This window comes from Fonticula alba, assembly GCF_000388065.1.
Source record: "Fonticula alba strain ATCC 38817 unplaced genomic scaffold supercont2.1, whole genome shotgun sequence".
In the NCBI taxonomy this organism is placed as follows: Eukaryota; order Rotosphaerida; family Fonticulaceae; genus Fonticula; species Fonticula alba.
The window spans coordinates 2399964-2412827 of NW_009242971.1; the positions used below are offsets into that span (position 1 = coordinate 2399964).

Here is a 12864-nt window from a genome sequence, read left to right on the forward strand (position 1 = left end):
GGGGGGATCTGGCGGCGGCGGCGGCGGCAGCGGCGGTGCGCATGGCGGTTGGGGCTGCGCATGCTGCTCTTTTCCACGAGTGCTGCAGGTGGCCCCCCACCCCCCCCCCCCCTCCCCTGCGCCCATGCACCGAGGCCTCCAGTAGGGCCTGGCCGGGACCAGGCCCCGGAGGGGCGGAGTGGGACCAAGCATCCTTCGCGCTGGTGGTATTTCCGTCAGCGCGGTGAGCACTTCCCCTGACGCCCGGAACAGCGCGCCCCCGCATCCCCCTTCCTCCCCCTCCCTCCCTCTCTCCATATCCACCTTTCCCCCTCTCTTTTTCCCCTCTCTCCCCCCTCCCCCATTCCCCCTCTCCCTCCCCGCCGGAATGTCTTCCTCCGTCGCTGCGCCCAAGGGCAAGACCCTCGCCAAGGGCAAGGGTACTTTCGCCAAGGGCAAGACCAACCCCCTTGCTAAGGCGGCTGGCAAGCCTCGCAAGCCCCAGGATACCAAGGACATCTGGGTGTTCAGTGCGTCTTCCCCCGAGCCCGCCCATCTCCCCTTCTTGCCCCTTCTCTCTCTTCCCCTCCCCCCCTCCTTCTCTCTCTCACTCGCAATATTTCTCCCACACTCGGTTCTGATCCCTAACCTTCTCCCTCGGACTTGCTCCATGGCTTTCCCCTGCCCTGACCCGCTTGTGTGTCGCCTCTCCGCGCCCCCCCGCGCGCAGAGACCCAGGAGCGCGAGGATCCCGATGCCAAGAAGCCCGCCGAGCCGGCGGAGATCCTCTCGCGCCAGGAGCGCAAGGAGATCACCCGCCAGCGTCGCCTGGCCCGTGCCAACGGCGAGCTCATCCAGCAGCTCAAGAAGAAGTGGGAGCAGATTCGCATGAAGCACCTGTCGGCCGAGGAGCGTCGGCCCCTGCTCGCCGAGGCCATGGGGCTCATTCGCGATGATTGCGTCTCCGTGCGTGCTCCATGTTAGCATTACTGTCCCCCCCGGGTGGGTGCTCCTCTTGCCCCTTTCTGACACATCTTTTGTCTTGCCCCCCCCCCCCTCCTCTTGCTCTCCCCCTCCCCCTGCCGCCACTCGCAGCTCGTCCTGAAGCACGATGCCTCGCGTATTGTGCAGACCTGCGTCAAGTACGGCTCGCGCGCCGAGCGCGACGAGATCTGCTCCCTGCTGAAGGGCAACTTCGTCCTGCTGGCCGCCTCCCCCTATGCCTCCAAGCTGATTGACCGGCTGCTGGCCCTGGCGTACGTGGCACCTTCACCCTCCCCCTGCCTCGCCTTTGCCTTCCCCTCGCCATGGATGCGCGCACGGGGAGGGTGGTCCTGCCGTTTGGCGGGCTGGCGCTGACCCCGCTTGTCCTCATCAGTCCCTCCTCGCGCCCGGTCATCATCGGCGAGCTCACCGGCCATGTCACCAAGATGCTCACCCGTGAGGTGCGTCCCTGTCAACGCCCCTCCCCCTGCCCGCCCACTGCCCGGATTGATCCTCTGTCCCCTTTCAGGTCTCCTCCTCTCTCGTGCTTCGCCTGTCTGACTCTTTGCCCCCCTCCCCCCCCCTCCCCCCTGGTGCCTCGTTCCATGGATGCGCGGACATTTCACAGCGCCCCGCCGCCATCGTCGACACCATCTACTCGCTGTATGCCCGTGTTGCCGACAAGAACCAGATGCGCTGCGAGTTCTACGGCCGCGAGTTCGCCCTCTTCAAGTCCGACACGCCCAAGTCGCTGGCCGACATCCTGGCCGAGGTGCCGCAGAAGCGCGAGGCCATCCTCAAGTCGCTGCGCACCAACATCACGCGCATCCTCAACAAGAACACCTGTCGCTTCGAGATTGTCCACGATGCGGCGCACTCGCTGCTCTTCGAGCTGGAGCCGGCCCAGCGCCTGGAGTTCATGGAGGAGCTCCAGGACCAGATCCCCAACTTCGTGCACACCCCCAAGGGCGCGGAGATTTGCATGGAGATCATTGCCGCCGCCACGGCCGCCGTGCGTGTGCCCCCTTCCAGTCTCGTTGGCTCTTTTTTTTTCCCCCCAGCTGCCCTTCGCCTTGTGGCTTGGCTCTCACCGCCCTCCTCCCTCCCTCTTCCCATCCCCTCGCCTCGTCCTTCCTCTGGCTGGCCTGCTTTTGCTTGCGTTCCTCTCACTTTTCCCGGGGCCACGCCATCCTGCAGAAGCGCAAGGCGATCATCCGCTCCTTCAAGGACTTCGTCTATGGCATTGCCGAGAACCGCTATGGCTGGATGGTCCTTGTCCGCCTGCTGGAGAGTGTCGATGACACCAAGCTCCTGAACACCGGTATCCTGAACGTGCGCCTATACAGCCCCCCCCTCCCCCCCCCCCCCCCCCCCCCTCTCCCCGTTAAATATGCCCATCTCCTTCTCCTCCCCTGCCGCTTCCCCCTGGTGGGTGTCTTGTCATGGCCGCTCCCATTCACCGTCCTTCCCCTGTGCCGCCCTCCTGCAGGAGCTCCTCAAGGACCCGAAGAATGTTCTCTGCCACAGCTACGCGCGCCGGCCGATCCTCGGTCTTCTGCGCAAGCGTCCGGCCCGTTACTTCGACACGCGTGTCATCAAGCTCCTGGAGCAGACTGATGTCACGTCGGCGGTCACTTCCAAGAAGGACTTCGACCGGCGCCAGGGCGAGCTCCGCGCCATGGTGTCCCCGGTGTTGGTGTCCTTCGCGGCGGAGAATGCCAGCATCCTGCTGCGCAGTACCTTCGGGTCGGAGGTTTTCGCGGAGATCATCCTGCACGCGGACAACCCCGGGCCCGTGGTCGAGCAGCTGGTGGCCCTGATCCGCGCGCAGCCGGTCGCCCCGGCGGCCGACGCCAGCCCCATCGAGCTGCAGCAGCATCTGATGTCCAGTCCGCTGGTCACTCGCACCCTCAAGCGCATCATCAATGAGGAGGCCACCGCCGAGGGCGAGGCGCACCTGTCGGCCCCGCTGCTGGATGCGGTGAAGGACCGGATGGTGGAGTACGCCGACACCGTGGGGTCCTTCGTGGTGCTGGCTCTGCTGGAGTCGCCGGTGACGGCGGAGGCCGCGCATGCGGCTCTCAAGCCGCACTTGGCCGCGGTGGAGGCCCTCGAGTCGAAGGGCGCTCCGCTGATTGCCTCGCGCCTGAAGCAGGGCCCGAGCAAGCTGACCGAGCGCGTGGGCCAGGAGACCACCGAGGCCGCTGCCGAGGGCACCGCCCGGTCGCAGCTGCTGAAGCGCCGCAAGCGTGATCTGCTGAGCATCCCCGACTCCACCATCGGTGAGCTGAAGTACCGGGCCCTGCTGAAGGGCGACGCCGATGCGGCCGAGGCGGCCACCGCGCTGCTGAAGCAGACTGCCAAGGATGCCACCACCCCGGCCGATGCCGAGGCCGCGGAGGAGGAGGATGCCGAAGACGTTGAGATGGCTTCTGGCGACGACGACGACGACGACAGCGATGATGATGACGGTGACGACGACGACGACGATGGCAACGATGACGATGACGACGATGAGGAGGATGCCGACAGCGACGAGAATGACGATGAGGAGGATGAGGATCTCCCCACCGCCGAGGACACCACCCCCCGGAAGAAGATCCGCCTCCCCCGGCCGTCGACCCCCCGGTCGTCCATCCGCCGTGGTACGGTCATCCCCGCGCCCCTTGATGACGACGCCACGCCGATCAACCTGGACGAGTTTGTCACCCCGATGAGCGCCCCGCCGCGGTCCTTCCAGCTGGCTGGTGTCGAGTCGCGCAATGCCTCCCCGGTGCCCAAGAAGAAGGCCAGCCTTCAGTCGCATCAGCTGGCCGATGCCCCGGCTCGGGGCCGGTTTGCTGGTGGTGACGTCGAGCCCAAGACCCTCTTTGCCGATGCCAGCGAGGTGAAGGCCGCCAAGACCCGCGCCAAGCGGAAGTGAGCGCGCATCCCCCCCCCCCCCCCCCTCTCTGCTCCTCGCTCTTCCCCTTCCCTCTCCTCCTCCCCTGGTGGCAGAGGGAGGCCGGGCTGCTGAAGGACAGGACCGGGCCGGGGTGGTGGCAGTGTCACTGGTGTCTGCCGCCACTCTCGGATGTTCTCGCGGTCTTCCCTCGGGGCTTGCCCTTTCCCTTGGCCTCTTTCTTTCGCGCCAACTCGCATGCTCATGCCTCTCCCCCGCTCTTTGCGCCGAAGGAATGGCAAAACCAGCTGTGGTGGTGGCGAAACTTGGCCTCCAGGGGACAGGCGCGCCTCGTGAGGCCGATCCGGGAGGAGGGAAGGGCATGCGGGCGCGCGAGAGAAAGGGAGAGAGAGAGAGAGAGAAAGAAAGAAAGAAAGAAAACAGTCCCCCGGGCGATGCAGAGGCGCTCCATGCTCGGCACTGCTGCAGCCCCTTCCTTTTCCTTCGGGCACCTGTCCTCCCCCTCTCTCCGCCTCTGCCGCCCAGTCGCCTTGCTTTTGGCGCGTGCGCTCATGTGTGTGTGCGTGCCTGTGCCTGTGCCTGCGCTCGTGCCACCACTGTCGCCATGTCCTTCCCCTCCCCTCGTCCGATCTCTCCCTCCCTCTCTCTCCCTCCCTCTCTCTCTCTCTCTCTCTCCCTCTCTCCCTCTCTCCCTCTCTCCCCCTCTCCCTCTCTCCCCCTCCTCCCCCTCCCCCTGCGGCCTCCTTTCTGTACACTCACGCGCCCACTTACACGCGTCTGTTTCCTTCCCCCCCCCCCCTCCACCTCTTCCCCTGCAGCTAAGTAATCGCTTCCCAATTGAATGCGCGTGTCCCGCGGGGAACTCCGCGTGAGGCGAACTGACGTTGGCATCGATGCCATCATGTCGACTCTTGCGCTGCGGTTGCTGTTGCTGTTACTTTTCTGCTGCTACCCTTCCCACCCTTCCTTCCCCCTCCTCCCCCCACCCAGACCAGCCTGGGCTAGAGTTGGGTGCTTGTGCAAGCAGGCGCCCTGTTTTCCTCCTCCCGTGCGCATGTGCACGCTTCCCTCTCTCCCTCTCTCTCTCTCCTCCTCCTTCACACCATCCCCCTGCATCCCTCTTCTTCTGTCTCTTCCCCCCCCCCTCTCTCTCCCATGTATATGCGCAGTCACTGTCCTTGTAGCCTTTTCCCCCACTCTGTCCCCCGGGCACTTGCCCCGCTCGGAGGGCGCACACGCTCGCATTGCCAATATAATACCCAACACACGCACACAGCCACACGCATGCACATACATATTCAGACATACACCAATGCGAACGTGCACCTGTTCTTGCGCATGCGCCAGCGGCCGGCGCCCGTGCCCCTTTTTTTCACATGAACATGCTCATGCTACTCAGGCTGCTGGACTGGTGACCCGTCAGGACTGTTCCTGCTGCTGCTGTTGTTGCTGCTGCTGCTGATGGGTCGTTCCAGGCGGACATGGTTGCCAGGGAACACCCCTTCGGCTCGGGCCCCCGGCACCAGGCTCGGAGACCCGGGCAGGAGGTGTCCTCGCCACCAGGCGGAATGCTGTCCAGCTGGCGTCCTCCGGGACACCACGGCCAGGCGATCTCCAGGCTGGAGCGAGAGTTCGGCATCTGGTCACGACCAATGGGGGACGGAGAGGGAGGGAGGGAGGGAGAGGGCAGTAGAGAACAGAGCCGATTGCCATGTCAGTGGATTGGCCGCCAGCCAAAACGGCCCTTCCTGGATCACAGAGAGAGAGAGAGAGAGAGGGAAGGGAAGTTGGCTGAAGAGGCGTATGCGCAGGCACGCGGGTGTGTGTACGCACCACTGCCAGCGGTGAAGGAAAAAAGGGCCACAGCCACCTCTTCGGCCGGCCCGACCGGGGCTGTGGCACTGGAATCCCCGGCCGGCGGCCCGGCCAGCCGGGCGGCCTGTTGCCGGCGGAGCTCCTCCATGTGCTCGCGCGTTTGGCGGATGATTTGTGCCACGAAGTACGTGATCCCCACGGCCAGAGCAATGAGTATCCCCCGGGATAAACGGGCATCCGCCGAAGAGCTGGTCGAGGAGTCGGCCGAGGAGTCGGTCCCGGCGAACAGTCGCGCCGCATCCCGCGGCAGGACATCCCCACCGGGCCAGGCGTCGGCGGCAAGGGCGGCTGGCACTTCGATCCCGGCCAGGCGCAAAAGCTGGCGCCGGACCCACCGGCCGGCCGCCAGCAGCGAGGTAAACTGCGACACCAGGAAGGTGCTGGCCAGGCCGAACTGGGCAGCCAGCTGGACAGCCGCTCCGAAGGATGTGTGCAGGGCATGCACCGATGAGTCCAGGAGCTGGGCCAGGCCGCATGCCGCCCGGACAACAGACTCCAGCCTCGAGAGGGTTGGCGCGCCGGCCGAGTACATCGAGTGTGCCAGGCGCATCGGGTCCAGCGGGTCGCCGGGCTTGCCCGGCGCCAGGGCCGCCGTTCCCGAGCCATATCCATACTGCCCGAGTCCCGAGGCGCCGAGGCCAAAGCGCCCGGCGCCCAAGGCGCCATATGCACTGGCACCGGTGCCGTTGAACCCGCCCGATGAGTAGCCCGGGTAGGGGAAGCCCCCGGCTCCGGCTCCGGCCCCGTAGTAGCCAACCCCGCCGCCGGCATGGTAGCCATATGCCGCCGGTCCGTAGGCCGAGCTGGGCCCGCCGTACGGACCTGCGAGCCGGGGGTCATAGGTGGGCGCGCCGTACTCATTGATCGAGGTCGGGCCGTGGTCTTGGGATTTGGCGAAGGAGGAGGGGGAGGGGGAGGGGGAGGGGGCGCGGCCGGGGTCAGGTCACCAGCGGCTTGGGATAGGAGCGCGAGGTGGATGACGCACGTTGGGCAGCCACTGGCCGAGGTGGCACTACCGGGCGTGTGGGCTCGGTGGTCTTCGGTGCGAGGTTCGCCCCGCCCGCGGCCACTGGCGCTGGGTACGACGCATGGCCGTCGGCCGGCTGAGAGTTCTGGATACCCTGGCGCACAACGGCGTCTGCCGGCCGAGCGAGAGGGAGCCGCAAAGAAGAGATGGCCGAAGATGCGCAGGGAAGACGTCGAGGGGAAGAGGGGTGTCAGCGCGCGAGCATGCCGGGAGGGGGGAGGGGGGGAGGGACAGGCCCGCAGCACAGATCGGTCGCACCAAGCTCCAGCGACATGGTGACGCTGGACAGGAGACGAGGGAGGGTGGTAGGAGGTAAGTGGGGACCGACAGGGGGACGGCCGGAAGTGTATTTGGCTGGGAGGGGAGGGGGAGGGGGGGGGGGGGTTACTGCGATTGAATGGCTCTCCCCGAAGACGGTTCCGGCTCGGGCACACAAGAGGGCATTTGAATCTCGAGATCTCAGGTCGCCGAGGAGGCTCCGGGGCCGGGGCGCACAACAGGCGCATGAAAATGCTCCCCCCCCCCCCCCCCCCTATGGGTCACGGGCGCATCCCCTCCCGGGCGAGCATGAGAAAGCTCCTGACCGGGGGCCGGGACGATGGTTGCCCCGGGCCCCCGAGAGAGGGACAGAGAGAAAGAGGCAGACGGGGGCCTGCCGACACGGCGTTCGCCGCCGCCGCCGCCGCCGGGCCGAAAGTGGCCGCGGGACAAGGCCGATTGGCCGACCACCGGGCCGTCCTGCGAGACCGGCCACAAAGAGCCGATCTCCCCCCTGCGCGCCCCTGCCGCGGCGGAGGCCAGCCAATGGCCGGTGACAGATCGTCCTACAGTGCCAACGGACGATCGACGTCTGGCCAGACCCCACTGCTGGTGCCTTTCTCTCCCCCCCCCCCCCCCTGGGTACTCCCCCAGATCCCGCGCCAATGGTGGGTGCACTGATCGGCGCACTGGCAGCCGCAAGTCAGGCAGCGGCAGCCCAAGACCTGGCTGCTGGGTCTTACATCGGCATTTATCTGTCGGGGGCCGCCTCGTTTCTGGGCCCCCCAAACCCCCCCCCCCCCCCCGTCCGTGTCTGTGACCGGGGGCGGAACGTGGCGGGGGCCGTGCATGCGCGCCCGCCAGGAAATACTTGCTGTGACCCCCTGGGGTCTGACAGCCCTGCCTGCGCACGCGGCACAGGCAGGCACAAGGGGATGCAGGGAGAACAACAGCCACAGAGGAGGGGGTGCACACACGGAGGGTTTTCTTTTGGTATTTTTCGGCCGCAGCACCGGCGCCGGCGACGGAAACACGAGGGAAACAGGGAAGTAGGTCGAACATGGGGAAAGGCGTCGAGCGGCGCGCGCGGGAGCAAAGGGGGCCCCCATCGAGCAGCTGACTGGAAGAAGGACAGAAGGGGTGGGGAAAGTGGGGGTCACGGGGCCCGAGCGCGCCGGGGGGCCCCCGAGCCTCTGGGAGGCGGGGAGGGGGAGGGCGGGGGGGGGGGGGGGGGGGGGGGGGGGGGGGGGGGGGGGGGGGGGGAATAGCAGAGGAAGAAGAAAGAGGCCAGGACGCACCATGGTGCATCCTCTCAACTCTCGGCTGTCTTGCTTACCGCCCCCCCCCCCCCTTCCCAACCCCCCTCCTCCCGGTGCTGCGAGCAAGCACACAGAAACACGTACGCATCGTCACCACTCGCCCCTCTCGCCCTTAATCCGAATCAGAGTGGTCACCGTGGCTGTGACCGTGGCCGCCATGGCTGTGACCGTGGCCGCCGTGGCTGTGGCTGTGACCATGGTCATCACCGCCATGGCTGTGGCCGTGGTCGCCGTGGTTGTGGTTGCAGCCCTGATGGGCCTCCTCGGCCTCCATCTGGGCGCGGTGCTCCTCCTCGATCTCGGCCTGGGGCTTGCGCGAACGAGGAAGGACCGGGATCTGCATCGGGTGGGGGCAGGCGAGGCGCAGAGGCGGAGGAGCACACGAGAGAACGTGGCCCGGGGGAAAGGCGAGGAGTCAAGAGAGGCGGCGGGTTAGTCAGCGAGCAGGGGATGGGGCGGGGTGGGGTGAGGTGGGGGGGGGGGTCGCATGGAGAAGAAGGACAATGTCCAAGCGAGGCGCAGGGATATTGACGAAGCAACGCACGCAGAAGAACTCCCCGATGTCGGTGCCAAGGAAGATGCTGGACAGAGCGTTCAGACGCAGGCGGGTGTAGGAAACACTGTCGTCGCGGGGATCCGGCATCTGCAGGGTCAGCTGATACTGGAGGATCTTGTTGCCATCCTCGTCCTGGAGAGGGATCCGCCATCGCCGAAGGGGTGGGGGGGGAGGGGGAATGGAGGGAGATGCCAAGCACGAGGGAAAAAGACAAGGGAGAGGCACATATGGTGGTCAAGTCAGCATAGGTCAGAGTCAATGTGCGCAGCCACGCGCAGACGACAGAAGTCGTGCAACAGGGAGAGAGAGAGAGAGAGAGAGAGGGACAGAGGGGGGAGGGATGCCGGGTGGGCGACGCACGATGTAGCAGCGGCCGAGCATCTGGTAGTTCATGGCCGTCATGTTCGGGTAGAGGAGGAACACATGCCAGAAGGCGGTGGCCTCGCCGGCCTCCAGCAGCTTGCGGCCAAGCTCATCGGCGGGAACATTGGCCGGCAGGACCTCGGCCGGCAGGCGAGTGTTCTGCACGACAATGGTCTCGCTCGGGGCCGACTGGTCCAGGGGGTTGGCGATGAAGGGGGCCGGCCGGTCGGCCGGCACCGGGTCGTCCTCACGCTGCAGCGAGTTCAGCTTGGCGCGGATCTCATTGTTCGGCATGTTGTCATACGGCGAGGGACCCGGGCCGGGCTTGCGGTTGGGCTTGCGCAGCAGGTCCTCGAGGGTCTTAATGAGGGCATGGTCGGCGAAGCCGCGGCCCTGCTCGTCGGAGGTGGGCAGGCGCCCAAGGCGGAAGTTGTCGCGGCGCTTCTCGGCGATGCGGTTCTCGGTGTCGATCATCTCCTGGGTGGCGAAGCCATGGACAACCTTGAACTGGACGTACAGCATGACAGAGTCGCCGCCATACACGGCGTCCTCTGTGTGTGTGTGTGTGTGTGTGCGTGTGTGCACGCGAAGAAAGAGGCGTGCGAGCGTTTGTACATGTGTTAACAAAGGGCACATTCAGCCTCGGAAAGGGAGACAGCCAAAGGGAGACGAGCAAAAGGCAAGCGAGGGCCGCATGGAAACGCGGCCCCCTGCGAGACGCACTGTTCACAAAGAGACGGTGACGCTGGAGCCAGGGGATCTTGGCCGCGGCGGCGTGGATGTCAGCGATCTCCTCCTCACTGAAGAAGGACTTGAGGAAGGGCTCCAGCTCGCGCGGAGGGGTCATCAGCAGCTGGCGAATGGTGACATTGTTCACCTGCAGCTGGCCGCCAGCACTCATGGAGGTCAGCTTCTGCAGGACCTTATCCAGCATGCGCGGCGTGAAATGCGGCAGCTGCAGGAAGGACGACGGCGCAAAGAGCGACGGCGGGAAGTACAGCGACTGCGCCACCATCTGGCCCACCTCCACGGCATACGACGCCAGCAGGTACAGCGGGATCAGGGGGAAGTCCTTCTCCGTCAGGATGACCTTCTGCCCGGAGTCGGTGGTGAACACCTGCCGGTCCTTGGGCAGGGGGTTCTCGGACAGGAACTTGCGGATCTGCGCATCGAAGTCGCGCTCGAACGAGACAAACGACGCGATCAGCGGGATCTGACGGAGGACCGTGCGGGCCACGATGGAGCGCTCTGCGGGGTGACATGGTCAGGCGAGAGCCCGAAGGGCAAGGGGGGGACCGGGGCGAAGAAATGCACAGAGGTCAGCCGCTTGGGGGCGAAGGAGCGAGAGCAGGGGGGGGGGGGGGGGGGGGGCCAGCTCATGCGGGAAAACGTACCCTTCTCATACTCAGGGGGGAGATCCGAACGAGTGAGCTGGGCATACAGCAGGAAGGAGGACTTGCGCAGCTTCGGGACCAGGGTCTACGTATGGATTTATGGATATGTATAATGGGGGGGAGGGCAGATCGTTAGACACACACCGGGGAGAAGGAGTGTCGGGGACGAGGGGGCAAAGGCAGGCTTCCTGGCTGAGCGGCGAAGGGCGCACCTTCTCCGGGATCGGGTAGTTCTTCACATGCTTCTCCATGATGGAGAGGAACGCGTCATCGGTAGGCAGGCTCTCCAGCGAGGTGGTGAAGGCCGGGGACTTGGTGAGGATGTCGAAGGCAGCTGATGTGGAAGGGGCGACCAAGCAAGAGAGTGAGCGCATGCCGGGGGAGACGGGAGTCAGTCGGCGCCCATCGACCTGGAAGGCAGGCAAGCAGGAAGGACAGGCAAATGCACGGGGCCAGGACGGGGCTGAGGAGGCAGGAGAACAACAGCAGCGAGGGGGCGCAGGGCAGGGAGGCCGGCGTACCAAGATGGTTCAGAGGGAACATGGCGCCCTTGCGCAGGGAGGGGCACACGATCTCGCTCCAGTAGTAGCTGACAAAGAAGCGGCCAATGTCACCGGGACTGTTGAAAGTGGCCTCGGGCTTCTCCTTGCGGGTCTTGGAGAAGCTCTTCCACGCGCGCGACACCAGGTAGCAGATGCCCATCAGGGCCAGCATGTAGACACCCAGCAGGACATACGACTGCGACATCCACTGGGGAAGGGCAATGCCGGCAAAGGCATCTGAATGAGAGGAGGGAGGGGAATGTGAGCGACCGGGATCTTGGTGGCCTGGAGTCATGCAAGGGAGCCGGAAAGCAGAGAGGGGGAAGGTGGGGGGGGGGGAGGGAGGGGCGGGGGATCACGCACCGCGGTTCTCAGTATCACCATGAAGCTCGAACTCCTCGCGGGCCTTCGGGTCCGACAGACTGCGAGCCCGTGGTGGCACAGGCCGACACAGGACGGAGCAGGATCGGGAACGCTGGTCAGCATGGGCGAGGGGGCGCCAGGGGACATCGAACGGGCCACACAGCGTACATCTTGTAGGCCTTGCTAATCTGCATGAAGGTCTCGTTGGCAGCCTCGGGGTCGGTGCCGTTGTACTTATCGGGATGCCTGTAACCGGGCGCAGGGAGTCAGAATCAGGGTCATGCACCGCTGGGGGACATGTTTGGGTGGGGGCACGGCAACGGTAGGGCAAGGAGGGATCCGATCAAGTGGCGGTATTGGAAACACACCAGATGAGGGTGAGCTGGCGGTTGGCCTTCTTAATCTCACTGATAGTGGACTCCGGAGTGACACCGAGGATGGCGAAGGGGTCAAACCCGCCGTGGGTCTCGGCGATGTCCAGGCGCTTGATGCGGATGCACATGATGATGAAGATGGTCAAGAAGAAGAAGTAGAGGAAATTGCTGTGGGTGTGCAAGTGCACCCGGCGGCTGTGTCAGTCCCATGGGTGGCAGGCGGGGGGAGGCCGGGGGCCGCGAATGGGTGTGCGCATGCACATGTGCAGTGGCAGTGACAGCTGTGTGTGTGGGGGGGGGGGAGGAGCATATACGCACAGGACATGGTCGAAGGTGGTGTTGACGCGATTGCGCTCGGCCTCGAGCTTCTGCATGCCGGCTTCGTCGAGCTTGCCGGCTGGTTATGGGTGGAGGGAGCCAGACGAGAGCACAGATGCACGTGTGTATGTGTGTGTGTGAGAGAGAGAGAGAGAGGGCGGTAAGTGGGGACCGACAGCCGGGGCAGCGACCCAGAGCAAGGGCAAACGCACGCCAGTTGAGGCGGATGAACTTCCGAATGCGGATGATCGTAATGGGCACGATGAAGAGGCCGGTCATCGTGCAGGCAAACACGAGGAAGGCCGTGCCCGACTCGTCATACTGGTACTTCATGATGCCGAGGGGGGGAGGGCCAAGGGGGCGCGGCTCCTTGGGGGCGAGATGGCTAGACGGGCGGGGAGGACGCGGAGGGCATGACAGCCGCACAGGACGAGCGGTGAGCAAGAGAAGCGAAGGGCGACAAAGGCGGTGGGAGGAGGAGCGCACAAGGTCCCGCCTGCTCAGTGGCGACCCGCGGGAGGGGGAGGGGGGTGGACCCGAGACGCTCGAGGCGAACTGCCCGCCTGGATTCTATGCGGAAGAGGAGGGGCCGGAGGAGCGGCGGTGGCGG

At 65.7% G+C, this 12864-nt stretch overlaps 3 protein-coding genes across 4 annotated transcripts; 1 reads left to right on the plus strand and 2 right to left on the minus strand.

Annotated features, from left to right (window-relative positions):
* The first annotated feature begins 258 nt into the window (after positions 1–258).
* On the plus strand, positions 259–4954 carry H696_00529. Of its 2 annotated transcripts, none has more exons than XM_009494402.1 (8): positions 259–509; positions 710–945; positions 1075–1235; positions 1358–1424; positions 1592–1975; positions 2161–2295; positions 2453–4424; positions 4684–4954. In XM_009494402.1, the coding sequence occupies exons 1-7, from the start codon at positions 368–370 to the stop codon at positions 3884–3886; spliced, it is 2559 nt and encodes an 852-aa protein (XP_009492677.1). In that variant the 5' UTR covers positions 259–367; the 3' UTR covers positions 3887–4424; positions 4684–4954. The 2 variants fall into 2 exon arrangements, with proteins under 2 accessions (XP_009492677.1, XP_009492678.1); XM_009494403.1 differs by having other exon boundaries at positions 2453–3608.
* A 65-nt stretch (positions 4955–5019) lies between these two features.
* H696_00530 (hypothetical protein) lies at positions 5020–7122 on the minus strand. Its single transcript, XM_009494404.1, has 4 exons — positions 7026–7122; positions 6726–6878; positions 5699–6622; positions 5020–5504 (listed from the first exon to the last, which is right to left on the minus strand). Exons 1-4 carry the CDS (start codon positions 7039–7041, stop codon positions 5257–5259), a joined length of 1341 nt encoding a protein of 446 aa, XP_009492679.1. The 5' UTR covers positions 7042–7122; the 3' UTR covers positions 5020–5256.
* Positions 7123–8383: 1261 nt separating this feature from the next.
* H696_00531 (hypothetical protein) lies at positions 8384–12864 on the minus strand. Its single transcript, XM_009494405.1, has 13 exons — positions 12741–12864; positions 12467–12639; positions 12255–12333; positions 11931–12104; positions 11731–11808; positions 11563–11621; positions 11179–11436; positions 10870–10991; positions 10658–10742; positions 9987–10511; positions 9261–9814; positions 8889–9032; positions 8384–8681 (listed from the first exon to the last, which is right to left on the minus strand). The coding sequence occupies exons 2-13, from the start codon at positions 12585–12587 to the stop codon at positions 8457–8459; spliced, it is 2424 nt and encodes an 807-aa protein (XP_009492680.1). The 5' UTR covers positions 12588–12639; positions 12741–12864; the 3' UTR covers positions 8384–8456.

Coding starts and splice junctions, on each gene's coding strand:
- H696_00530 (XM_009494404.1), bottom strand. Junction 6,623..6,725: donor TCGGCCAGTGGCTGCCCAAC/GTGCGTCATCCA, acceptor CCAAATCCCAAG/ACCACGGCCCGACCTCGATC. Junction 5,505..5,698: donor TTCCTTCACCGCTGGCAGTG/GTGCGTACACAC, acceptor GGTCGTGACCAG/ATGCCGAACTCTCGCTCCAG.
- H696_00531 (XM_009494405.1), bottom strand. CDS start 12,587: ATGAAGTACCAGTATGACGAGTCGGGCACGGCCTTCCTCGTGTTTGCC. Junction 12,334..12,466: donor GTTCATCCGCCTCAACTGGC/GTGCGTTTGCCC, acceptor ACCCATAACCAG/CCGGCAAGCTCGACGAAGCC. Junction 10,512..10,657: donor CCCCCCTGAGTATGAGAAGG/GTACGTTTTCCC, acceptor GTCACCCCGCAG/AGCGCTCCATCGTGGCCCGC.
- H696_00529 (XM_009494402.1), top strand. CDS start 368: ATGTCTTCCTCCGTCGCTGCGCCCAAGGGCAAGACCCTCGCCAAGGGC. Junction 510..709: donor CAAGGACATCTGGGTGTTCA/GTGCGTCTTCCC, acceptor CCCCGCGCGCAG/AGACCCAGGAGCGCGAGGAT. Junction 946..1,074: donor TTCGCGATGATTGCGTCTCC/GTGCGTGCTCCA, acceptor CGCCACTCGCAG/CTCGTCCTGAAGCACGATGC.